The 26,476-nt window shown below is 48.6% G+C and overlaps 2 protein-coding genes across 3 annotated transcripts; both read left to right on the plus strand.

Annotated features, from left to right (window-relative positions):
- Positions 1-3,562: 3,562 nt before the first annotated feature.
- PPIH (peptidylprolyl isomerase H) lies at positions 3,563-13,076 on the plus strand. Its single transcript, XM_014881711.2, has 10 exons — positions 3,563-3,664; positions 3,927-3,991; positions 4,578-4,601; positions 5,095-5,139; positions 5,557-5,599; positions 7,561-7,653; positions 9,156-9,243; positions 10,015-10,055; positions 11,221-11,309; positions 12,892-13,076. Exons 1-9 carry the CDS (start codon positions 3,599-3,601, stop codon positions 11,287-11,289), a joined length of 534 nt encoding a protein of 177 aa, XP_014737197.1. The 5' UTR covers positions 3,563-3,598; the 3' UTR covers positions 11,290-11,309; positions 12,892-13,076.
- A 2,966-nt stretch (positions 13,077-16,042) lies between these two features.
- On the plus strand, positions 16,043-25,426 carry YBX1 (Y-box binding protein 1). Of its 2 annotated transcripts, none has more exons than XM_014881736.2 (8): positions 16,043-16,400; positions 16,753-16,816; positions 20,139-20,172; positions 22,207-22,296; positions 22,516-22,818; positions 23,170-23,249; positions 23,352-23,617; positions 25,052-25,426. In XM_014881736.2, the coding sequence occupies exons 1-7, from the start codon at positions 16,244-16,246 to the stop codon at positions 23,584-23,586; spliced, it is 963 nt and encodes a 320-aa protein (XP_014737222.1). In that variant the 5' UTR covers positions 16,043-16,243; the 3' UTR covers positions 23,587-23,617; positions 25,052-25,426. The 2 variants fall into 2 exon arrangements, with proteins under 2 accessions (XP_014737222.1, XP_014737225.1); XM_014881739.2 differs by having other exon boundaries at positions 16,053-16,400; positions 23,340-23,617.
- The last annotated feature ends 1,050 nt before the right edge of the window (positions 25,427-26,476 follow it).

The raw sequence follows: 26,476 nt of genomic DNA on the forward strand, positions 1-26,476 counted from the left end.
GAGTGGAGGTGACACAGGTATTCAGGACACCCCCCACCAATATCCCCACATAGCACCCTCAAATGCAGCAAGGGGCAAACTTCCCCCCACCACCTGTGGGACCCCCAAAGTGAGGGCAGGGAACCCCTCCACCACAACTGAGGCACCCTAAAAGAGGCCAAGATCCTCAGAACCCCCCCAATAGGACAGAGACACTCCCCTCCTCAGCACCCCCGGAATCTCCAAATGGAGATTTCTGCCAGGAAACCAATTTCTTCACCAAAAGGAGTAAAAAGAGTGGAAACTTACCTGCTAAACCAAACAGCCCTGTTGATAGGGACTGTCAGTGTCCATGTTTGCAGTCTTGGTTTCCCTGTCTCTTTTGGAGAGACATCTCTCCCTGGATGTTGCTCTTGGGACAACATGAGCTATACACAGAGGAGCTGAGTGTCTGATCCAGCAGCCCTGGAGACATTGTTCCTGAGAAATTTTTTTCCCTGAGCTCTCTGCATGCTCTTTCAATACAGGTTTGCAAAGCTCCCACCTTTCTGCATCACAGGGGAGTGTTCATAAAGGAAGTCTTGGGTTAAACAAACTTTAAAAAACCCTGTCTCTTGTTGGTCATGGCCAAACTCTCTATAGAACAATTAGAAGCACCACGTAGGACTGGGTTTGGTTTGATGGTTTTATTGTTTCCATCATAAATGTCAGGTTTAATGGTCAGCAGTCTTCTGAGATGTCTGCAGCCTTTGATGGTCAATGGCAGGTTATGCTGGCAAGTCTGGGGACAAGTACTGAACAGATCCCTACAGAAGCCACACACTCGAAATGGGTGGCAAAGAGTGAGGCAACTGTTGCAATGCTGCAAATGTTGCTACTTTTTAGTCCTCCTCTCTGGAGGACTTCTTCATTTTTGCATCATCCTCCCCTGAGAGAGGAGGTTCTTTCTCTCCTGTGGGAACTGAGCAGGTTCCCATGGCCGTGTCCCGGTGGTGGCGAAGGTGCCCTGCATTTCCCAGGAGGTGGAATGTCTGCCTGGCTTCTGTTGAGGTTCTCCCTCTCCTCAGTGTGTGTGGGCTTTCTGCACCTCCTTGATTTCCTGAGTCTCCCTGTGGCTTCAGGCCTGTCGTTTTCTGGCACGCTCGACATGACACGCAGAAGACTGAAGCAGCACAAGGCTTTGGAAAATAGATCACAGTTTTCCTGCCATGTCTGTCCCTTTCAAGCAGTGGCTTATCTTTATACTCTCTCAGATGTCCATTTTTCCCCTTTTCACAGCTTGCCCTTCTCAGAGAGCACGCATCTGGCAATTTACACAAGCCCAGTTTAGTGCCAGACAGCCAGAGAATAGAAAGGGCCTGTCAATCTGCAGGACAGACAGAACTCACCTGGTCAAACAATCATTCTCTGCTATGACAAAAAGCAAAACCCACCAGAGAAGAACAGCAACAGGATCAGTAACAGGAGAGAGAGTACATTCTGAACATCCTTTCATACTTGTTCCCACCTGGCAGAGAAAAGTAAATATGTACTTTGGCAGAGAGATGTCTTGAGGCATCATTCATCTTGTACCACTGCCCATCCCTGGCCTGCAAAAGAAGATGAACTGCAGGGGCTTTTAAAGCAAAACCTCAGCTGGGACACACTGAAGGACACAATTGACCAACACAAATCACTGAGTAGATTTTGACCTTCGGGAAGCAATAACTGACTCAAAAATTATCTTTAGAGCCGTTAGGAAATGCCCTGAGAAAACTGTGTCACCAATCATAGGCTGCAGGTGTAGAAATAGATCACCTTTGTTCACCAAAAGCAGACATTGTCATTTTGGCCTTTCAGTGGCAGAAAAGTGTTCTGGGCCAGCCCAGTTCTGTATGAGCCGAGCCAGGGCTGATCTTCACACTGAAGCCTTCTCATTCCACAGGGAAAGGGCAAGGCCCAGCTACAGCACTGACTGTGCTCAGACAGCTGCACTCAGCTATTGTGTGCATACATAACAATTCCCAAATCAGGATTCTTGTCCAGGAAAGGTTTCTTTCCAAGCAGAAAAGTTGCAGTGCACTGATTTATATACCTTGCTCATCTTTCTGCCAGAGAGAGCATGACTTCTGCTCAAGCACAGTCAGGACATTAAAGGATGTCCTGTAAACCTCTCAAAGGCAATGTTCAGCTGATCAGACTTTGAAAACAAGCACAGACCTAACTGTTGCAATCATGGAATTAGTGGAAAAGACCTAAGATCGAGACTAATTCTTCCCCCACTACTGCCCAGGCCGCCATGTCCCCAAGTGGTACATCTACACAGCTTTTAAACCCTTTAAGGGATGGGGACTCCACCACTACTCTGGACACTCTGTGCCAGGGCTGGACGAGCCTTTCCACACAGACTCTTACTCATGTCCAACCTGAACCTCCCCTGCAACAACTTGAGGCCAGTCCCTCTTGTCCTGTCCTGGGAGCAGAGCCTGACCCTCACATGACCACATCCTCTTACCAGGGAGTTGTGGAGAGCCAGAAACTCCCCTGGAGCCTCCTTTTCTCCAGGCTGAGCCCTCCCAGCTCCCTCAGCTGCTCCTTGTGCTCCAGACCCTTCTCCAGTTCCATTCTCTTCCCTGGACACGCTCCAGCTCCGCAATGTCTTTTTTTCTAGCGGAGCACCCAGAACTGACCCAAGACCTGGAGATGCCTCACCACAGGTGGGTGGTCACTGCGCTGGCTCCACTGGCCACAGAGTGGCTGGTACAGACCAGCTGGGGTCATGTTCAGCCGGTGTGTGCCCGGGGACCAGCGAGGTGAATGGGCAGGCCTTGCCACTGCGCTCTGCTCTGGGGATCCTGAGCTCCTCCAGCAGCTCCAGACACCCCGGACACAGCCCGGACACAGCCTGGACACAGCTCGGACACAGCCCGGACACAGCCCGGACACAGCCCGGTCACAGCCTGGACACAGCTCGGACACAGTCTGGACACAGCCTGGACACAGCCTGGACACAGCCCGGACACAGCCCGGACACAGCCTGGACACAGCTCGGACACAGTCTGGACACAGCTCGGACACAGCCTGGCCACACCCGGACACAGCCCGGACACAGCCTGGACACAGCTTGGACACAGCCCGGATACAGCCTGGACACGGCTCGGACACAGCCCGGACACAGCCTGGACACAGCCCGGACACAGCCCGGACACAGCCTGGACACAGTCTGGACACAGCCCGGACACAGCCTGGACACGGCCCGGACACAGCCCGGACACAGCCCGGACACGGCCCGGACACAGCCCGGACACAGCCTGGACACAGCCCGGACACGGCCCGGACACAGTCTGGACACACCCGGACACAGCTCGGACACAGCCCGGACACAGCCCGGACACAGCCCGGACACAGCTCGGACACAGCCCAGACACAGTCTGGACACACCCGGACACAGCTCGGACACAGCCCGGACACAGCGCGGACACAGCTCGGACACAGCCCGGACACAGCTCGGACACCCCACCCACGCCTCAGACACCCCGCTCAGCCGGACCCCTCATCCCGCCCAGCCCCGTCTGGCCCTCACATCCCGCCGCCGTTCCCGCCTCCCGCCGCCATTTCCGCTTCCTGCGCGCTACCCGCGATGTCGGCGCTGGCGGCGAATCCCAACAACCCCGTGGTTTTCTTCGATGTCACCATCGGCGGGCAGGTGGGGGTGCCCAAAAACGAGGAGGGACTGCGGGGATAACTGGCGGTGTCGGAGTGTTGTGGGGATGAGAGAGCACGGGCGGTGCCGGGCGTTCGGCGTGGGGCTGGCACTGGAAGCGCTGTGAGGGGCTGTGGGGTCACTGCGCCCGTGAGGAGCAGGGCTGAGTCAGGAGGGGCCTGTAGGGATGGGGATAGTGGGGGTGAATGAGGTGAATGTGTGTGTGAGGGGGCCTGGAACACTCACCTGGCCCCCATCTCCTCAGGAGGTCGGCCGCATGAAGATCGAGCTGTTCGCAGATGTTGTACCCAAAACAGCAGAGAACTTCAGGTAATGAGCTGCTCAGTTCCTGCAGTTTAGGCTGGACTGGAACTGCAAAGGTTTTTTGGTGCAGGAATGGCTTCTGGTGGCAAAGTGATTCGCTGTCACCTGTCCCAAAATGCTTCACCTGCTTTGTGTGTCTGTCTGTTCTCAGAGATGCTGTGTGGCACCCTGGTCTCTCAGGGGACCCTCTCTGGCTGGAAGGGATCCTCCTCTGCTTCCTCTGTGAAGCCTCCTGATTTTGTCCGTGCATTTAGAGCAGGCAGTGCCTTGTGCCATGGTGGAGGTCTCCTGCCATCCCCTGAGGGATGCACCATGCAAATCCCGCTTCCACTGGAGGGATAGACATACCCTGGTCTCTGTCAAACACGGTGCCTGCCCCACATTCACTGTCTCTTACAACCTTGGTGTTAACTCTCTGACCTCCTCGCCACAAAGAGCACAGAAAATGTTTTGAAATGGCACAGGGAAGGAGTTACCATTTCCTGTTTCTCTGGGAGCATCTCTGACACAACAAGGAAAATCCTGTGCACCATTTGGTGCAGCCCTCAGAGTTCACGTGCACCTAACACTCTGCTCTCTTTTTGTTTGCCAGGCAGTTTTGTACAGGTGAATTCAGGTAAGTGGATTATCATGTCTTTTAAGTGTCCTACTGGAGACACAGGGCTGGGTGAGGTAGAAAGGGTTTGTCTTGAACTTTTTCTTGGTGTACCAGTACAAAATGGAACAGAAATCTGTTCTGAGGGAATTGTGAGGGGCTTGGAGACTCACTGAGATGGCAGGTTTCCCTTTTTGATATGACTTTTTTTGTGCTCAGGTGGCTCTAAAATGCCCTGTCTGCAAAGCCCACCTGCTCATGCTGCACATTGCAGTGGGATCCTGTGAAGATGATGGTGTGGGTGTTGCAGGGAACAGAGTCATTTCTTGTGCAAAGCCCATTGAGGCTTTTTTTTTGCCTCCAGCAGCAGCAGCTGAGAGGCTGCAGCACTTGGTTGTATTTCAAGGCAGCTGCTGATGTATAGGGCAACCCTTTGGGACTCTGAATTGCTGGGAGAATTTTGTGTTGGGATATCCATCAGGTGTCAATAATTTTCCTTTTCACTTCCTTACAGGAAAGATGGTGTCCCTATAGGTTATAAAGGAAGCACTTTCCACAGGTAAACCATCTGCTGTTGTTTAGACACTGAATAGCAGCCTGAGCAACACGGGGTTTTGTGACCTGCCTTGAGTTATTAGTAATTATTATTAGTGTTGGAGACATTTGTGGATCATGGTTAATGCAATTTTGGGGCTTTGGGGGACATGGGGTTGCTGCCCTCCCCACTGGAAGGAATCCCCTGTTTCTGGTGTGCCGTTGCAGATATGGCATCTATCACCTAATCACTATCCCTGGTCAAAAGCACTGAGTCCTAAATGACCTCATATCAACCACTAATTAGTATTTGTTGTAGATTTTAGACTGTTAACAGACTGTTAACTTCTGCTGCACAGCAAGGCAGAACCCCTTTTCACCTTACACTGAGCTCCTTGAGGCCTTTGGCCACTGAGAACTAAGTGTTGTTTTACTTCTTTAGGGTAATAAAGGATTTCATGATCCAAGGAGGTGACTTCGTAAATGTATGTACTCCTGTACTCTTTTTGTCCTTTTCCTTTATGGTATAAGATGCTACTGTTTCCAAGGGTCTGGGCTGATTTGTGGGATCTCTTTCTTTTTTGAGGTATCCAGTAGTAACTGGAGGTGTCCTCATAACATTGCTGCCATCTTACTTCAACAGACCACTTGAAAACAAATCTGGAGACTTGAGTGAACACACATTCTTCCCAAAATATTCTGGAAGCTTTCAAAACTTGACTTTTTTTTCCCCCCTGTTTTCCCTCCCTCTTCTGTTATCCTCCTCCAGACAAAAACCTCTGTGAATTTCAATTCACATTGTAGATAGACCCTAAGTACAGTACCCAGTGTGTAATGTAAGACGTCATTTAAATAAAACTGGCCTTTTGTTACTAAATTGTCCCAAAATAGAAAGGACTTTCCACCCACAATGGTGGTTGTGCTCTGACATGGGGATAAGCAGAATATATGAGTAAGGCTGAAGGGCCACAGGATCTCTTCACTGTTCTAGGACTCAGTAAAATTATTTTATTTTTGGAAGTGTTTCAAAATATGAGGGAAGCAATAAAGCTTTTTTAATATAAAACTTGGTTGTATGAAAGAATCTGAGAGAAATGGCCACACAGCAGGCAGTTCAGCAGCACCAGACTGGGGTAGTTGCTAATCACAATTACTAATCACTGCTCAGATGTCCCAGTGTGCTGTATTACTTCCACTGCATCTCAACAAGCTTTACAGATTGCTCCAGTATTTGGAATTTCTATGTTATGTTTATTACAAAGCCACTTGGGGAGCAAGCTCAGTCACACTGACCCCTGAGACAGGGTGCAAGTTTCTGTCTCAGAGCCAAAAGTTTAAGTAAACTACAGAGAGCAGGAGGAGAACAAACAAGGGATGGGCAAGTGGAGGAAGAGACGTGGAGCTGCATGTGATATATTACTGATATCTTATTGCTCTGTTAAGTTTGGCCTAATAAAGATTATGTATATTAGGCAGAAAGGCAATGAAGGGAAACGTTGTAGCAAGGCAGAAGAAATGGGTCTGAAGTGAAACAGAAAGGGAAGCTCCACACAGAAATGGAATTAACTGTCACGATAGTAAATATAAGTGACTATTCCAGAGATACTTACTTACATTGCTTCTACAGCTTTCCCTGGAGGGTTTCTCCCTGCAGCATATTTAAGGACCCTGTTGAAGGGTCCCTGCTCAGCCCTTTTGTCATCATACAGGAACATCTCTGTAAGGCTGGACCCAAGGGCATGGTGGCCTTTCAGCAGTCCCTCAAGTTGGTGTGTCTGACATGAGGCACCTGCCAGGCTTCTGCAGAATTCTGAGCTTGTGGGCTGCCAAGAGCCCACAGCCTGTAGCTGTCAGAGCCCCTGCTGCTTTCATTGTAAGTGTCCTGAGATCTGAGTGCTTGGGCTTGTAATTAAGCACAAGATGTCTGGACTTAGTAAAAAGTACAGCACAAACTAGAAAATCTTTATTTTAGAAACTTTTTGCAGGACAGAGAGATTGCTTTCCTATTTCTATTCGCCAAAAGAAGGTGAAATACATAAACTCACAGTAAGGCAACTTTTGCCATGCAACCACTTCTGCATTCTTTGTCACACCAGCCCATATTTCTGTGTCTCCTCTCTTTTCCCTTCCAAGTCCTGATGGGTCTGTACCAAGCAATCTGCAGCCTCCACTTCACTCTGGGAGGCTTGGACTTAAACTAACCATCTCCATGGGCTTCTGCCAATATATTAATGGTGGACTGTGTAGTTAGAAACCAATTGCTGTTCTTGTTCAGAAATTAAATGCTCAATGTGTTCACTGCTGGTGTAAGTAAAAGGCAATAAAAACCATCCATTTTGTCCTTTCCTCTTGCTTGGAGATTTTAAATTAATTTTTAAATTGAATTGTTCTGTAGCAGTTGCTACATGACAAATGCTATGGCTGACTGGGCACCTCTGTCATGCAGGGAGATGGCACTGGAGTAGCCAGTATATATAGGGGTCCTTTTGCAGATGAAAACTTCAAGCTGAAACACTCTGCTCCTGGCCTGCTTTCTATGGTGAGTATAAAATAATGACATTACAGACTAAAAAGCTTTTGGTACTTTCTCTGTGCCCTAAGTGTATACAGTATTTGCTGAACAACAGAATCTCTGCCACTGAGTATAAGGTCTGCTTTGTAACTACTAGTCAAGCAGCTACTTATGGGTTAATATGTTGGGTTGACACAATAGTCCTGATCCTGCAGCATCCTTTCTTTGCTGCCTGTTGGAGCTCTGGGACAGGCTTGGCTTGATTGCTTTCAGAAGAGCTTCATTCGTTTGGTTTTCATACAGTGGTGAGTTGGTGGTGTTTTCTTCTTTCCTGATACTGTTATCAAACACTGACCTTGGCAAGGATGAAACAGAGATTTGGGACTTCCAAAGCCACAGCAGTGTTACCATGGTACCTTTTAAAACAGACCTTCCTATTCAACATAGCAGGAGAAACTGCAACCGTTGCACATTGTCTGGTAGGAACAATACCCTGACTTTTGGAATAAAAAGCAAACGGAACCAGTGCTTCAGTGTTCCTGTCCACAACTGCTTCTTCCCCAGCTCTTTCAGCTGCTCTCCATTAAAACCACTTGCTTAGGACATTTCATCATTTGGGTTAGTTATTCATCCATGTTGAAAACGTGGCTCAAAAAGAGGTGTCATGGCACAGCTAAGCAGCTAGTGTACTGTGGTGTGAGACGAGGGATTCACTCCAGCATTGCCAGCTTTGTGTTGAAGTGGCATGGCTCTGAAGTCATTATATTGTGTCAAACCATGGATCCCAGCTGAATCCTTTTGAAGATGGCTCACATTAACTAGAAAGCCAAAACTGTCCTGTCCTTAGCAGTCCTTCAGCTGCAAAACTTGACCAGTTCACTCATCAGGACAGAAATTTGCTTTAGTAGCTCCTGGTTGTCAATATGGCAAATGGCCTTCAGTGTTGTAGAGATGTTTTCTTAACAGAGTGCAAATGCTCTGGGTTATGTACTTGGGTGTGAATAAAATTTCACATCTGCATCCCACAGTTTCTGTGAGCCCTGTGCCAATACAGCTGTTGCTTTTCTCATCATGATCATTGAAAATTTTTAGTTTTTATTCTGAGGAAACCTCCCCAAAACCAGAAATCAGCTGGGTTTTTTTCTTGCCCTGGTTTCTGGCATTCAGTTTTCATTGGGGTAATGCTGCAGCCAATAAATACTTGTCACCAAGAAGTTCAGCCTTTTTTCAGGAGTGTGCTCCAGAGCCTGGACTTCGGCACAGCCTCGTATTGAACACACCTTTGTAGAAAATAATAAATAGTTGGTGACGTGGCTCTTGCACATTCTGGTGTGACCAGAGGTGGTGACATGCTACATCCCAGCACGGGGTGCTCTCCTGCAGATGTGTATCTTGTTTCCTTTGGTTTGTCTAGCAATAAGCTAAAAATATGATAGTCTTGAGCAACACCTCTTCTTTATGTGTCTGCCTTCAGCTTTGGCCAGTCTGAAATTGTGTGCTTGTTGTATTTTGCCATTCTCAACCCCCAGGCAAACAGTGGTCCAAGTACCAACGGCTGCCAGTTCTTCATCACATGCTCCAAGTGTGATTGGTTGGATGGGAAACACGTTGTGTTTGGTGAGTACCTGCAGTAAAAGTCCTGGAGTGCCAGCTCAAAGACATCCTGCAGGGAAGCTGTTCAAATAAATAGTTAGGATTAGAATCTTCTGAACTGCAGGGGGACCAGAGGGATCATCAGGACCAACTTTTGTTCCTGAGAACATTGTCAAAATTCTGGGGCTGTGATCATTCCTTGGGGTGCCTGTTCAGTGCCCAACCACCTCTGGGTGTGGACTGCTCCTTCTTCCCTCCTCGCTTGTGCTGTCTGAGGGATCTGGGCAGCCTGATACTGTGATGGATCACTGTTGCATCATTTTTTCACAGGTTAGCTCTAATCTAGATGAGTGTTCAGTGTACTGTATTTGTACACAAGTCCTTGTGCCAGTGCAGAAGGCACAGATGAATGGAAGGATTCCTTTCTTCTCCATTATCAGCAGAGTTTTGGACAGTAATTCTGTGAAACCGTATCTGCTAACTTGCATTTACTGCTGGTTGAACTGTAGGAGTTCCAAGCCAGTCTTAAGCTGGTGGGCTCAAACCCCACATTTCTACACACACCACCCCTGTGATGGGAAAAGGCACTTAATCTGTGCTGAGTGTGGAGAATGTTTGAAGAGGGATCGTTTCCTTTATGAGTTTAGAGATCAGTAACAAACCCTGAAGTGCCCAATAACTACACACTGCACTGGGGTTTTCAGGAAGGACAAAAGTGCATGTACCTGTGATGAGTGGGGGGGGAACAAAGATAAAAAATAGCCATATTGAAGTGGATAAATTTTCTCATTCTAGGTAAAATTGTCGATGGGCTGTTGGTCATGAGAAAAATCGAAGTAAGTTTGAATATGGATACTTCCCTGTGAATGTGTGCATTGGAAAGTCATGTACAGGATTCAGTAGGGTTGTCTTGTTCTCTCCTGCTGTCTGTTTACAGGATACCAGGGAATACCAGTATTGATAACTGGTTGTCATCATTATAATGTAGCAGGAAATCTGTTGAAGCACAGGCTGTCATATGAGCTGGCTTTGGAAATGCTAGGATCTTGTGACTGTGATGGTCTCTGAGCTGGGATTGCGTTCTTGGCTTTATTTGCTTTGCATTTGTTCAGGAGGCTGAATTAAAAAGTTGTTTCATCAGCAGCTCAGACAAGAGTGTAAAGCATCTCACTTCTTTGCCATTGCCTGGGATTATTCAGTGGATGCAAAATCATCAGTTCTGCTGATCCATGATCAGCATGTTTAATAAGAAAAATTAAACTAATCTCCTGATGGGCTTCCAGGAGCTGAAGATAAATACAGTCTGGGTGATAATTGCTGCCAGCATTAGGCCTGGGTGTCATGGCAGGATAATGAGCAGATTTAACAAATAGCAGCAAGTTCTCTGAGACATCCAGCATTGACTCCATTGACACATGTGGAATGATGTGCATAAGGGCCTCTAATCTAGAAAGCAGGGAAAACACAGAGCTGTTGAGCTTTGAGAAAAGGTCACATGGAAGGAGTTGTACAGCATGGTATAATCTGCTGGAGGGTTATGGTGAGCCTGCTTTGGGTATCAGTGCAGTGAGAACAAAGTAAAGAAAATTAGAGATTCAGAGAACAGCTGAGTCCAGCACATCAGGAGGTTCAGAATGAGGGTTGCTTTGCCACTGTCTCTTTCCTTCCTATATGAACACAAGTTGGTTTTTCTTGTGGCAGCTGCTTTTGGTATCAAAGTGTCTCCATGAGGAGCTCTCCAGTTATTGCTCTGTTCCTTCCCTCCAGTTTAAAGTCTCTAGTCTGTGTCCCAAACCTCTGCTTACAGAGAGAATTCACCAGCTTATGTTTGGGCCTGTTGCCAAATGTGTAATGGTGCTTTTCTGTTCCTCAGAGATGTGTCTGGAATTCCCTGTTCCTCATGTTACAGAGATACCTCTTAGCCAGTCTTCCAGTACCTGTCATTGCCTGGGTTTGCTGTGTTTTTATAAGTTTTAATGTTCTGTATTTGTTTGTCTCCAGAATGTGCCTACGGGTCCCAATAACAAACCCAAGTTGCCAGTTGTGATTTCTCAGTGTGGGGAAATGTGAAGCAGTGAAGGAGCAATGTGGTAAGTCTCAGTCTTCACAGGCACAGTGCCCTGAACTCTGGGCTGTTCTGCTTCTTACTTTTCTCTTGACTTATTTTCACATTCCTTTGAACCTGCAGAGAGCTGTCTCAGCTCAGTGAAACACCAGAAAGTGCTTCTCTAACAGCATTCCTTTTTTGCCAGCTGAAGTCCCAAAACTGGCTTCCCTCCAAGCTGCACAAACACCAGAGGCAGCACAGCAGGGATAAGATTTTGCAGCTGCAGTTGAGGGGAGATGGGTTTGTGGGAGTTTTTTCTTGGATTGGGTTAGGCTGCCTTGAAGCCTCGATTCTATAAAGTGGATGAAAGGGAATTGCAGCAGTAATCCATCTGGCATTACCCAGGCAGTCTAGTTGGTGGGAGGCCTCACTTTGACCTGCAGATTGGAGAAACTTTCCAACAGCTACAAAAAGCAGAGTATCCATGGGTGGGACAGGCAGGGATCAAGAAAAGGAGAGGAGAAAGGGAGGACTTGAGTCTCCTTGCTCAGTACAGCTGTAGGACTGACACCACTGAAGGACCAAGGAATTACCATTTTACATTACCTTAACCTGAAAAAAGTACCACTGCCCTTATCTGAAGGGAGATGTTTCCATTATTTACTGTTACTCAGGCTTCATTTTGGTTAAACCAACAGTCTCAGGCTAACATACAGTATTCTGTTTCCATTTGTCTGCTCACTTTACTGTAAAAACAACAGGTATTTAAACAATCTGTCTAGATTTCAGTGTGTTAGGCTGCAACTTGTCAAAACTCTGCTGCACCCAAAAGGTGCTGATTTTTTCCAAATTTCAGGAGGCAGCTCTGACAAAAGCACATACCCACAATTTTTGACCTTCCATTAAATGATATCCAAAGGCATCTGGAATTGCCCACAATGTTCCCTCTTTTGTAATAAAGTCTTAGAGACCTGCAGCACTTCAGACTCTTGGGAGCTCTTGCTATTTGATGAAGTGACAACAGGGAATGTAATCATTCTTCCATTTCCTTGGTACTTTTGGTGGCATTTACAGGCTTTTGAAAAAGCCTGCTAGCAAGGCTGTCCCTTTTCTTGCAGAGCTGTGCTGAACTGTTGGGTTCCCTTTAGGGTTGTCCTCAGGCCCAGACTTTGTTATCATTTTAGTTTGGAGTACAAGATCTCTGGCCAATGCCCGGCTTGAGCCTGGAAGCTTTTCATTCATGGGTACAAGGTTGGTGCCACCTCACTCATTTCCCAGCCAGGTGTTAGGATCAGCCTTGCTGCACCCTCATGTCTCTCATCTGACTGGGGATGAGAACAACTTTTGCATTGCCTGATGTCAGACAGCCATGTCAGCTAGTTGTCAAGATCCTTGAAAAGAGAAACAGGCACCGTTGCTTTTAACTTCAGAAGTCGATGTGGGTGCCTGGCAGGCAGAACCAGGAGGGCTCCTGAGTTCTCTGGATGATGAGAGCTGCTGTGTGGAGCTGCTGGCATGCAGTTAAAATTGCTGTGTGGCCCCCAGAGTCACTGCACAGCCTGGCTTCGTAGGATCTGTTAGGAATGGCTATCCAGCATTTCAGACCTGTTTCTTCTTCCTTTCAGTGTTCCTTTACTGGTGATTAGACCTGTGCTGGCTCCATGCAATTCCAATTCCAGCTCACCCACTGCCCCAGACTTCTCCACAGGCCAGATCCATGCTCTTGAGGTTCTCCTGAAATTATTTAATAATGGGCGTCCTTTTTTTTTTTTAACATTTTGAAATGTAAATAAAGAATTTTTTAAACATGTACAGTGCACATCAATTAACATTTGTGAGAATGGATTCTTCTGCAGGTGAGAAGGGCTGTAACATTTAGCAACATGCATTATCCCTGGCTGGTTCAGTTTACTGAATGGTATTGAGAGAAAGAAGGGGTGAAAGGAGCTTGGCAGGGCTTTGCTGCACCAGCTCGTTCACTCAGCAGGTAACTATGACTGCCTGGCTGGCAGAAGGGTTCTTAGCATCTTGGGAATCTCCAAAACCTTTGTGTGCTGTGCTTTGAGGAGAGTTCTGATGTAAACAAGTGTCTTTCAGCCCTCCCCTAGCACATGGTAGCACCAGGCCATTGAGCTGGTACGTGCCATGTGTTGGAGGAGGAGTTCACCTGGGTACTTACAAATGTGTTGGAGCAGCCCTGTCCTGGGAAACACAGAATGGTGATACTATAGGGATGAAATTGGGGCTGCTTGTCCTGTGTAGTGATGAGAGTGCAGCTGAGGATGCCTTTCTTCTCCCAGAAAAGGCCTGGGAGCTCACCCACCTGGCAGGGGACAAGCCAGCACCCTGCACAGGGCTGGGTTCCAGCAGGAGCTTCTCATTCAGCTGTTTCAAGGTGAAGGACCTGTTTAAAGTTAGGACAGAGTCAGTTCTGTCACATGCAGGTGCTTCATTCCATGCAGAGAGATCCCATCCCTCCCTGGGCAGCAGCTGTAGGGTGCACTCTGTGCCTGAGCTGGGCTTTGCCCAGCACTGACATGGGAGGAAGCTCCCACAGGCTTGTCTGTGCTCTTTTCTCTCATGGCTCTTTGAAATCCTGGCAGCAGGCTCTGGCTGTCAGGATTCCTATGTCCTCATTCCCAGGAATGCACAGCAGCTGAGGACACTCACTTCTCTCCAGCCTGAGGCATATCACTTTATACCTGCAGAACATCAGGTGATAAAAGAAGCACAGACACCCCAGTCCTTTCTTCCCCAGCCCCACAAATACTTTGCAGAGGGCAACCTCTCCTGTTAGAGGAGGGTTGAAGATTCTCCACAGGCTGGGTCAGGGAGCTATGCCTGGCAGTGCTGTGCTGAGGAGTGCATTTCTCACTGCTGGTACCCAAATTCACCATTTTTTCACCAGGGAAACCAGTTTATTTCTCGTCCAGGCTTAGCAGCACTTTTTCAGCCTCATGTATTTATATCATTGCCATTAGCTGGTCTCACTTTCTGCATACAGGGGTCACAGAGCTTCCCCAGATTAATTAAGAGTGGCAAATCCATTACTACCTCTTTGTTGTTGCAATGGCTAATTACATCCCATTATATTTCCTTTCAACGTGGAATGTGCAGGGTTCCAGCTTTCCAGCTGGTGTGCCTTATTCATTATCTGCTGGCTGAAAGTCTTCTCAAAGACCATATTTTTGGTTGAATTACCCCATGATGAGGTCACCCCTGTGTTGTATGCAGCAAATCATGGAATGTCCTATGGCTATGATGGAGCTCCTCTCAGCTCCAGCATCTTCCTGCAGCTGTGGATGCTGCAGCTGGAGATGGTGTTTCTGGTGGCCCGTGCATTGCCCTGAGGGTCTGAGTTGCCTCTGGACCCCACAGTGTAACCCCTCAAAGACACTGTTGGGGCCCACAGTTTCAGCTGTAGGTGCATGGCCCTGAAATCCCCCCAGATTTCTTCTTAGAGTTGGAGTTTTCTCCACCATTTTCTCCCTCATGGGTCACTGCCTGGTGTATTCCCTAATTCCCATTCTATTGTAAGATTATTTTTCAGGTGACTCACTAGCAGCATCCAATTCTGACATCATTCTAGCTTCTTTATCCAGGTCATCATCCCGGTGCAGATCTTTGTGGGATTCTCTTATTGTTTTCAAGCCCTTCCCTTCATTAACTGAGTTGAAGATCAGATGGAAGAGTTCTCAAGAGAGCTGGATGAGACCAGTGTTCCTAATGGGTTGAGCTTGGTCTCGTTGGTGTCCCTCACCTGGCCAGGGTGGAATTTGGGGAACTGGGATGGTGAACTGGACAGTGACTTGTGTGCAGTGCTGAAAGGGATGATCCTAAGGGGGATACATGGTGGTTGCAAAAAAGGTGGAGTGGTGGGTCATCTCCCAGACACCTTCTGGGTGGCTGCTGATGTCCTTTCCCTCCTCTTACGTCGGACAAATGATAGCCAAGGCAAGGCTAGGAATCTGTGGCCACCAACCAATTTTTCAAGAGCCTAGGGAAAGTTAATTTGTTGGACAAAGACAGGGGTTTCCTCTGGACCTTCCCTCTGGGGAATCCAGCAAGAGATGTGGGGTATCTCCAGGTCGCTGTAAGGTGAAGACATAAGGGTAAGGAGGCAAAGAGGAGCTGAGTGGTGGTTGGAGAACGGCTCCAGCAGGGTAAAGGACCCAGCAGAATGCTTTCCCGATAGCCTGGGGGGGCAGAAAGGTTCAGGGTGAGGAGTCTGAGCCTTTCTACCCTCCGGGAAGGGAAGGATGGGATGCTTAGGGAAAAGCTGATTCCCCGCGGGCCAGCTCAGTGCTCTCGCTGCACGTCCGTACGTGGATTAGGGAGCTCTGACACGGCTCCAAATCCGTCATTTCCCGCTGGTATTTAAGGCTTCCGGGCCCTTTGTGGCAGTCACTAAGGGGAGTGGGCCGCGGGCTCGCTCTGCCCTGGCCGTCCCCACGAGCGGAAGCGCGCTCGGGGCGGCACCGGGCAGGACCCGCCGCCACATGGTCGCGCGCACTTCCCCGATCGTGCCCGTTGGGGGCGGGAGCGGCGGCCGGAACGGCCAATCAGGGGCGGGGGCGGGGACTCCGGGCCGGCCGGTGAGAAAAGCGAGCTTGGCAGCCACGGGCGGAGCGGCCAATGGGCGCGCGCGCTGGAGGAAAGGCAGTCTTGGCAGCCAATAGGCTTTGGGCGGGGGGCGGAGGCGGGCTGGGGAAAGGCCAATGGGGTCGCTCTCCGTTTAACGGGCGGGCCGGGTGGCGAATTGCGGCGCGCGCGGGCGGGGCGCGCGGGGTGGCTAGCCGGTGCGCGCCGCCATTGTAGCCAGTTCGATCGGTATCGGGAGCGGAGAGCGGAGCTCAGCGAGCCCGGAGCAGGGAGCAGCCCCCCCCCCCCCCCACGGCCGGCCTCAGTCACCATCACACCGCGGGAGGCGGCGCAAACAGCAGTCACCACCACCGTCCGCACCGAACAGCCGCCGCCATGAGCAGCGAGGCCGAGACCCAGCCGCCCGCCGCCCCCGTCCCCGCGGCGGCCCCCGCCGCCCCCGCCGACTCCAAGCCAAACGGCGGGACCGGGAACGGGGGCAGCGGCCTGGCCTCGGCGGCGCCTCCCGCTGGCGGGGACAAGAAGGTCATCGGTGAGGGCTCCCTGGGGTCTCGGGGTGGGTGGGTGGGTGGGAAGCCCCGATCCCTTTCCCCTCCCCCGCCATGGCTGAGGGTGGCGCGCGCTCCCTTCTCCCCCCACCCTTCCTCCCCCCCCCCCACCCCGAGGGGCGGCGCGCGCCCCCCGCCCGCCCCCGGCGCGTGTCCCCGCCGGCGCGCGCCGCGGCCGTTACTCGCCCCCCTCCCCGCGCGCCGCCGGCCCCGCGTGCCGGGTGGGGGCGGGGCGGCGCAAGATGTCCGCCACGCGGGGCCTTTGTGCGCGCGCCCCGCCACGTGCCCCTGACGCGCCGCTCCCTCCCCTCCTTCCCCTCTGCCCCTTTCCCGCAGCAACGAAGGTTTTGGGAACAGTGAAATGGTTCAACGTGAGGAACGGTTACGGCTTCATCAACAGGTGAGCGCCCGGCCGCGGTGAGCCTTGTCACGGGCAGCCCCGGGGAGGGGGCGCGGCGCGGGTGACAGGAGGGGCGGGGGGCGGCGGTGCCTTCGCCGCCTCACGCCCTGCTCGGTGGAAGGGGCTGCTGAGGTGCTCCCTTTCTCCACCCCGGGGTTTCTGACCTGCTCGGGGCTTGCCTGGTTGGCTTTTGAGTCCTTGAACCTGGGCAAGAGCCGCGCTGTCGAAGCGAGTCTGTTTCCACGGCGATGTGTCCTGCATTATGGTCCTTTCTTTCATGGTGTTTTGAGATTTTTTTTTCCGTTCTTAAGGGTATAAAAGTATATTGGTTGTCAGCACACATAGTGTTTAAACTCGTGCGTGAAGTTCAGTCAATGTAAGCAAAAATGGCTTTGAGCACTTGGTAGTTAAAATATACTCTATTGAGGAACACGAGCAAAGGAGCGCAATTCACACGTCTAATGCCACACTGAAGTGTATGGATGGGTCTCTTGAAACAAGTGCCTAGAAGGTTCTTTTTATGATAGTTGATGTGAAAGAATTTAATAATTTGAGCGCTTCGGGAGTTGTGTCAATACCTAAAGTGGGCCTGTCAGGGAGAGGAAGTGCTCTGCAAACAAGTTTTTAAAAAATGGGGCCATTCATGGCCCCATTGGTTGGGGAGGCCTCCCCGGAGTGTTGCCAGTTGTTTCCCTTAATTCATGGTGTTTAAACCCCTCAGTGTCAGAATGTGGCTGAAAACTGGGGAATCTCGCTTTAGGCTAGCGAGTGTAGTGTTATTATTTGACCTTTTTGTTTATATTTGGCTTAAACATTGCCTCATTGCCTTTTTAACTGCCTGTTACTTTATGAACTAGTGTGAATTGTCTGTCAAGCTCCTGAGTTGGTTTTTTTGTCTGCAGTTTTACAAACTTGCCTCCCAGTCTGCCCAGTTTGCATTGTTCACGCCATGCTTCAGCTCCCAGTGTTGTGCAGTCACCAGTGCCGGGAGCTGTGGTGTCTCTGGTCTTGGAAACGCCTCCCAAGTCCCAGCCACAAACCCCACCTCGAGGGAAGGCTTTTCCTGTTCCCTCAGTAGTGAAAATGTTCTGTGATGTCAGTCAAGCAAGGAAGCATCAGCAGCTAGTTGAGACATCCGAGTAGCTTCCCCAGTCATTACTTTGGCAGCTGTTTAATCCCTGAGGTTGCCATTTGTAATGAGAAACCCAGCATGATCTCGTATTATCAAGAGATTAGAGCCTGGTAACTGAAGGGGAAGACATTTCCTCAGCTCTGGAATCTTTGCCTGGCTGCAGGGAAGCTGTGCACGAGCTCCTGCCCTTGCATAGCTCTGCTTTAGCCAGGTGTGCTTTCAGATAAAATGAGACTTTAGAACTGAAATGGGCTTTGATGTAGATGCATGCTCACTTCAGGTGTTTTCTGTGTGCTTTTAATGTTAAAAGTGTAATTGTGTTTCAAAATAGGAGGGAGTTTGAATTCTGGGTTTTTGATGGTTGTTTCTCATGTTTGCCAAAATAACAAGTAGATGTGCAAAAGCTGCTGCCTTGGTCTGTAGCATAACTGGAGCTGCACTGTCTGTGTGGTGTTTGGTGCCCTGCTGGACTTGGCATCTTCTTAGTCTGTCTGCTTGTCTGTGTCCCTTTTTCTAATATATTCTAGTGGATAAAGGACGTGAATTGAAGAGTGTAGTACAGAGATCACCTAAGTGATTTGTTCAGCCTTCAGAATGGGTGTTTCTCTTGTACCCTTCCAAATTTTATTTGAAAAGTGATGGTCCTGTCCACATGACCACATGCTTGCTGCTTCCAGATGTGCTTGCTGGAAAACAGCATTGGGAGTGGTGTGGCTGGTGTGTGAGGCCCTAAAATGGCCTGGTGTGTTTTTCACTTGACTCACTGAGCTCCCTGTGACCCAGTCAGCTGTCGAGCCAAAACTCCGTTGTCCTCTTGAATGGAAACCGTTTTGCAAAAGGATTTGAAAAACAAGTATCTGGACTGGTTGTCCAAAATTCAACTTGGGCAGAAGTACAAGGCATCCACGCTTGTGGATGAGCGCTTCCTACCACTGTTTTTCAGCTGAGGATGAAGGAAGGTGCTCAGCTTTTTTACTAGAAACATGTTAGTTACTGTTCTCTTGTGGAGGTTTTCAGCGTTTTGAACATTGTGTTTTGAAGAAGAGTCTTTCACCTTTGGCTTTGCAAGAGCTTTTGGGTGCTGCATCTGGAGCTTTGGAGATGAGATCAGAATGTCTCTGCTCTGCTGCCTTTTGGCTGCCTTTTCCCAGTAACCTTTGAGGTCTGTAGGCATTAATTTCGAGAGGAAACAAGGGGACTTGTTTTTACTAGTGATGTTTGACAGAATAGCTGTAGCTTGGATGGAGTTTCTGGAAGAAGTTTAATTGTTAATTCTCACTTTTTAAAGCCAGGGGTGAGGAGCACCTCTCTTATTTAAAACCAACCCAAGTATTCTGTTACCACTAGCTGTGAGCACTCTAGTTCAGAGCATGTTTTCACACAAAGCTTACTTATGTCTTTAACCAGTCATTCTAGGAAGCAAAAGCCACTTTGCTGTTGATTCAGACTTTTCCATGCAGTGATGAAGTTTAGCTCCACAGTGAGGGTGGGCTGGAGTGATGGGAGCTGGGATGTCCGTGCTTCAGGAGTGAGGAAAATGGTTTGTGCAGCTCTAACCAGCACAAGGGTATCTCTGTTGTACCTCTTCAGAGCAGAATAGAAACTTCTGACAGGAGCTGGCACTGAGCTGTGGTGGCTGGGGCTCATGGCAGTTGTGGAGGCTCTGCCAGGGTCATGCTGAAGGCTCGGTGCTCCTGGGTCCTTACAGACACAGACCTGAGCTGTTTTCTGTTCTTGAGAGGGGAGACCAAGGCCTGATTGACTGTGCTGCCTTCATGGGCAGCTGGTGTTGCTGTTCCTCAGGTGAGCGAAACATTGAGGCTCCAGTGGCAAGGGCAGAGCTGCTTCCAAAAGCTGCAGTGGCCAGTCTCCCACAGAACACTGCTGGGAAGGAGGGAGTGGTCCCTGTCAGGTGTTCAGACATCTCCATGGATGGGAATGAAGGATAGAGGGGTGTGCAGCAGTAAGTGCCTTACTGAACCTTCAGCATGTGCTGTGCACTTTGTGTAAGCTGCCTGCTGATCTCCTTCCTACACACAGTGAGCGGGTAGGAACTAGTTGAGAGTAGGTTGAGGAGTAATGCTCAAAGCCTGTTGTGATAGATCTGCATTTTGGCTCTGTACCAAACAACTGCATTTTTAATTTACTGTGCAATTTATTCACGAATTTCAATTTTCTGTTGTCTTGCAGGAATGACACCAAGGAAGATGTTTTTGTCCATCAGGTAAGATTTCCTTGAAACTGAAACATATTCCCAATTGACTGTGCCTGACCCATTTAAGTAGGATTGAAGTTGTGGAAGAGCCTTGCATTTTCCCTGTTACTTGAACACAAAAACCTGATTTTTGGTTGCATTGCAAGTAGAGCCTGCTTGCATTTTAGGGTTTTGCACATTTGGCTGAGTGGGTTGATGATGGTGTACAGTGATGAGAATTGCACTGGCTGCCAGCATGGGCTTGGGGATAACTGCTTGGATCCAGTCACCTTGTGGATTCATACCGTGGTTAAGTAAGATCTGGAAATAAAGTTAAATTAAAAGCTTGCAGCAGGGAGAGAAATTAATTGAACTGAGGGATGAAGTGCCAATGAAGCTCTTTTTTTTCCTAGGCAAAATTCTAGATTTTATTGCTCTAGGCTTTCAGTGAAAGTCTACAAACATTTTAGCAGGGGCTTTTCAGTTTAACTGATACATATCCTTAGATATAATGTATGGCAAACAAGTAAGCCTCTGGAAAATAGACCAAGACTGCACACCACACCTATGTCTTACTTCATGGAGCAGGTTTGCCTTAGTTTAGTTCTTCATTTAGTCTGGATTGCAAGGCTGTCTGTGGTCAGCAATTTGCTTTTTGCCCTTTCTCGTTCAGTATCTCGTTAGTAAGCAGCCTACAAAGAATTCTTAGTGGAGCCTGGTTTACTTCTGGCATTTTAGGAGTCCATGGGACATTCTTTTGTCTCGAGTTAGGGATATGCTGCTGCTGTTAACATAGAGGAAGGGAAAAGCAATGCCTGGAAAGTGTTTTGTGTTTGTCATCTCTCAGCTTCTTGCTTGTTCTTTGTCTGAATCCCCAGCTTTTAGAGGCACTGCTTTGTGAGAGGTTATACATACCCTGAGGGGAAGCTTTCAGACCCGATTGGCAAGTAGTCACCTGTGAGTGACCTTGACTTACTGGTTGTGTTACAGGACTTGCCATGGAGCTACTATCTATGTTTCCGAAATAACAGTTCAGTAATGATTTGTTTTAGTGTAATATTTTTTACAATAAAACAGTTATAGGCTCTAATCTGAAAGAAACCAGGTTGTTTGAGAAGTTATAGCTGTGTGTGCTTTTCTCCATCCCTGTTACATAGCTCAGGTGTCACAAAAAGCTGTTGGACTGGCTGCTGTTCTAATAGGGATTTCTTTAAAGTTACTGAGACCTGTGGGCATGTTTTTCATTGATTTTGTTCAGTTGAGGAACAAAAAATCTAATGAAATTGTGTGGCAGGTATATATGTTAAAGTTACACTTTTGTTTCCCCTTCAGTTAAAATGTTTGATAAGCAGAGCACGGTGTGTACTGAGTATTAACTTGTCTGTTGAAGATGTCACCCAGTAGTGCAGAGCACTGAAAACTGAGTCTATTCTAGTAGTGTTGTTTGACAGGTGGCCACTGATAGAGAGGATTGTCTGGTGCTGACACTTGGAAAAGGCCACAGCTGGAGTAGATTTAGGATTAATTGGTTAGTCCTGTCGTAGAAATTATGGTGTTGGAAGCCTTGGAGGAGGAGATCTCTTGATACCTGGCCGTTTTTATGTGTACAGAATATGGAACACAGAAGCTGCTGTGTCCTGTGCTGTGTGGGAAACAATGGCTGGAAATCCAAAAGTGATTGGAAAGGCTGATATATTGGTGTATAGGCTCCAGAGGAACGTATAACTATCATAGTGATGTGAAATCTTAAACTCTGATTAGGAATCCTTTAGGCAGTGTGTGGTGTGGGAGTTTTCCTCTTTGTTTTCAAACTGCCTTTTTAGCCAGCAGACAGCATGTTGACAGGTACTTCCAGTTAATGTTAAAGCTGTTACACATTTCAAATAGTGCAGACTGTAATACAGGTACATGTTATGACTTCCTGGATTTTCCCAATGATTCGCTTGCTTTTTCAGGAGTACAGGTCTTTCTCCTAAGATAAAGAAATTGAGTATTTAGTAATCTTTAAAAGAAAAAATTCTTCCTTTGTATTCTTATGCTGTGCCTGCACTGTTGTGTTGTTAGACTGCCATAAAGAAGAATAACCCCAGGAAGTACCTCCGCAGCGTAGGAGATGGAGAGACCGTGGAGTTTGATGTGGTTGAGGGAGAAAAGGTAAACACATCTTTTGGGTGTCAGAGCGCACATGGAAAGCTCAGATTGCAGGCTTTGGTGTGGTGCCTGTGGTTTGAGTCGATGCCTCATGACATCCAAGGAGGTGAATGGTTTTTCATTTCTTCACAATGTGGATGTAAATCATTGCTCAGTGCTAGACTGTTGTGCTGTGGCTGGTGGGATGGTGCCTGTTTCCCTAATGCTGTTTCCACTCTTCAGGGCGCGGAGGCAGCCAATGTCACAGGACCTGGTGGAGTTCCAGTGCAGGGCAGTAAATACGCAGCAGATCGTAACCATTACAGACGATATCCACGTCGTAGGGGTCCTCCACGCAACTACCAGCAAAACTATCAGAACAGTGAGAGTGGGGAAAAGAACGAAGGAGCAGAGAACATTCCAGAAGGTCAAGCCCAGCAACGCCGTCCCTATCGCAGGCGGCGGTACCCACCTTACTATATGCGTAGGCCCTACGGGCGTCGTCCACAGTATACCAACCCTCCCGTACAGGGAGAGATAGTGGAGGTAACATTTGCCTGACATATGGTGCTAAACGGGCTTGGTTGCTTTGGAGCAGGGTGATGGGATGCAGCTTTTGACACTTCTTGTAGGTACTCTAGATGATTTTGGTAAGGTTTGGTGGTAATGTGAAATGAAGTAGATGAAGGTCTTCATATTACAGCTTCTAAAAACCAGTGTTTCAATTTGTGTGATTAACTGGAGGATTCTCCATTGTGTGCACACCTGTTCCCTAGAACTGCTGTCCACCTTGACTGAACTGACAACCTTCCAGCTCCTTTCTCTCAGCATGACAAGCTGTGGAGTTAGCACATTTCTGGCTGGGGCTGAGGGGGTCTGTGGCCTGATGTCTTGCAGGGTGCTGACAACCAGGGTGCAGGAGACGGCAGACCAGTCAGGCAAAACATGTACCGGGGTTACAGACCAAGATTTCGCAGGTATGCTGCACATGAGCTGCTGGTTTTAGCCTTGTTCAGCAGCAGAGCCAGGACATGGCGATGCTCAGGTGCTGCATGGTTAAAGCCTAGCTTGACTTTCAGGGGTCCTCCTCGTCAAAGACAGCCTAGAGAGGATGGAAATGAAGAAGATAAAGAGAACCAAGGGGATGAAACCCAAAGTCAGCAGCCACCTCAACGTCGGTACCGCCGTAATTTCAACTACCGACGCAGACGCCCAGAGAACCCTAAACCACAAGATGGCAAAGAGACGAAGACAGCCGAACCACCAGCTGAGAACACGTCCGCTCCCGAGGCTGAGCAGGGCGGGGCTGAGTAAATACCGGCTTAACATCTCTACCATCATCCGGGTGCGTGACCAGGGGCCTGGAGATGCCTTTGCTGACTTTCTTTTGTTGCTTTTTATTTGTGCCTTACAAGGTTTGGACTCTTCTTGTGTGCTGTAACTGATCTGTGAGTGCAAAACTAAACTGCGAGGCTTTGTTGCTTCAATGCCAACTAATTGAGAGGGAACTTAGTTACAAGCTTGAACTGTCATTGATGGAGTAGTGTTACACTTTAAATTTTGGCTGTGTCCGGTAGTTCAGGTATACAGCAGTCTCTGCTCACCCAGAAGTTGAAGCAGTGCAAGTGTAAAGACTTGAAAGTAGTCAGGAGAAGCACGAGCTGGGATTTACCTAGCTCCATCAGTGCCTGAGCTGAGTCCCTACAGAGGGAGGGGATGGCACTGAGACCTCAGCCTCCATTTCTACAAACGTGATGCAGAATTAGCAGGAGTGTCTCAGGAGCAGCTTTTTATCTAATCAGTGCTGGAAAAAATGGTAGAAGATGATGCTTTTGTCAGAGAATGTGGGAGTTGTGTTGCAGTGCTGAGGTGTGGACTTGGGAGGGTTCTGTGCAGGGCAGGGGCCAAAGGCTGGGTTAGTTGCAAGGGAACCTGTCTGCAATTGGGGCTTCTTTGGTGCTGACTCCTGAGGGACAGTTCTGCTAATTTGGGAATATTTTCATTGCCAGGACTCCACTTGTTCTGCATTTCTTGTCACCTGTGTGTGTGTATCCATTCCTTTTGTTACTTGCTCATTACCTGGAGGGCAGGAGGGTGGAAGGGGCATTTAGGGTTGTAGTGGGAGCAGACTGAGTGGTCACACGGATGGGGCTGGAGGAGTTGGGCTGGGAGAAGGCTCAGTACTGGCAGCAGCTGCAGCTGAGCTTGGGGACTTGCTCTGCATGGGCTCGAGTGCTTCATGTTCTGCTTGCAGATGGATCATTCAGTCACTGTCCAGGCCATGCTAAAAAAGTGATCTCTGTGCACTTTTGGTGAACATTTGTTGTATCCTGGTATTCATCTTTGTGGTCAACATCTCCTGGATGAATTCTTAGAACATGGGCTTCAAAAGGATACCACAATGGCACCTTGGTTCCTTTTGCTGCCTGGTAGCATTGGAGAATATTGGGTTTCATTTCTGTGCTGTGAGCAGTGGCTGAATGTTGGCAGAGCCTGGTGGAAGCAGCCCTGCCCATGAGCAGAGGAATCCCTCTGGGTTTAAGTTGCCTGACTGCTCTCTTTGGAGCCCTTGGCACTGGTCCTGTGGGAAGGTGGCTGCTGTGGTTGCAGGGGGCAGGGGTGGGGGCTGAAAGGAGCAGTAGCTGCTGAGAGTTGGCCTGTGAGCTTGGGACAGGCAGCTTAGGGTGAATTTTTGTGTTGCAGGTGAGTCTTGGTATGCAAAGCAGCCCGTTAACCCTATATCACCTGTCTGATCAGCCTTTTTTTTCCTCTTTTGCAGTTTAGTCATCAAGAAAAGACTTTAAGAAATGAAGAAGAAAATGAAATTCCAGCAATAAGAAATGAACAAAAGAATTGGAACTGAAGACCTTAAGTGCTTGCTTTTTGCTGTTGACCAGATTACTAGAACTATCTGCATTATCTATGCAGCATGGGGTTTTTATTATTTTTACCTAAAGAATTCTCTTTTTGGAAATGATAAACACGTTTTTTAAAAGCCTGTTTTTTCTCAATATACCTTTAAAAGTTTGTAAATTGTTTCATATCTGGTCACGTTGAGATTTTTAAGAACCTCATTTTTAATTTGTATGAAATATACGCCTGATTTTTTCAAGTCAAACTGCAAGCATCTGTTAATAAAGGTCTTAAAGAGTTACCATGTGTGCTTAAGTGTTTTAAACTTACTTTTGTGTGAAAGGGTTTTAAGTATTTGTAGAAAGTTTGGGAAGAAAAATGACTGCTTTGCTCTTTGGGCATACAGGCTGGTGGGGTAAAACAGAAAAATGGAAGCAAAAAAACCAGTGAAGATGCAATTGAGTCACACTGGAGAAGGATGGGCAGGCACAGAGGGATGGCAGTGCCTGGTGCTAGCCCAGTGTTTCCAGGAGCTGTTTGCTGGAACAGCCTGGGTGTGTCCTTGCTGGAATACAGCACTTGCAGCACTGAGGGGGTGTGAGGGTGCTTAAAAAAGCCAGGAGAAACCCTGCTGCGAAAAGGGTAGAATCCCACATTGGTTTGGGTTGGAGGAACCTTAAAACTCCCCTCATCCCATACCCTGTCAGTGGGGCAGGGACACCTTCCACTATCCCAGGTTGCTCCAGGACTTGTCCAAGCTGGCCTGAACATTTCCAGGGATGGGGCAGCCACAGCTGCTCTGGGGAACCTGTGCCAGGTTCTAGATTCCAAAAAATCCCAAACTTGTCATTGGGGCTGTGCTATAGCACAATTGCTCATGAGTGCACTGCAGAGCCAGCTGTTCCCCAGAGGTGCAGAAGCATGGAGACAGAGCTGTGCCTTTTGCCAAAACTGGCTTTGGCTGCACCCCAGTGCCAAGGTAAGAACCTGGTGAGTGGGGGCTGCTCCCTCATGGGGCTCACGTTTGTGCCCAGCTGTGCCAAGCTCTGACAATATCCCTTAGAGCCACTGCAGAGCAGCTGCAGGTGAGGGTGGCTGTCCAATGGGCCCCAAGCTTTTGGGACCTTTCTACATACCAGTGAGCTCTGTGCTCTTAATAATTTTCCTGTGGGCTCCAGTGTCCCAATCACCCCAGGTGTCTCCAGGCTTTGCTCTCTCCAAGCACCTTCTAATGCTCCCACCTGCCCATCCCCTGGCTGTGCCCTCTGTGACCATCCTGCCCTCCAGACGCTGCTGTTTGACAGCAAAATCTCCTCTCTGCTCCTTTCTGTCATTCAGTGTGGATTTTCTC

The sequence above is a fragment of the Sturnus vulgaris genome, chromosome 25 (genome assembly GCF_052056855.1).
Source record: "Sturnus vulgaris isolate bStuVul1 chromosome 25, bStuVul1.hap1, whole genome shotgun sequence".
NCBI lineage: Eukaryota > Metazoa > Chordata > Aves > Passeriformes > Sturnidae > Sturnus > Sturnus vulgaris.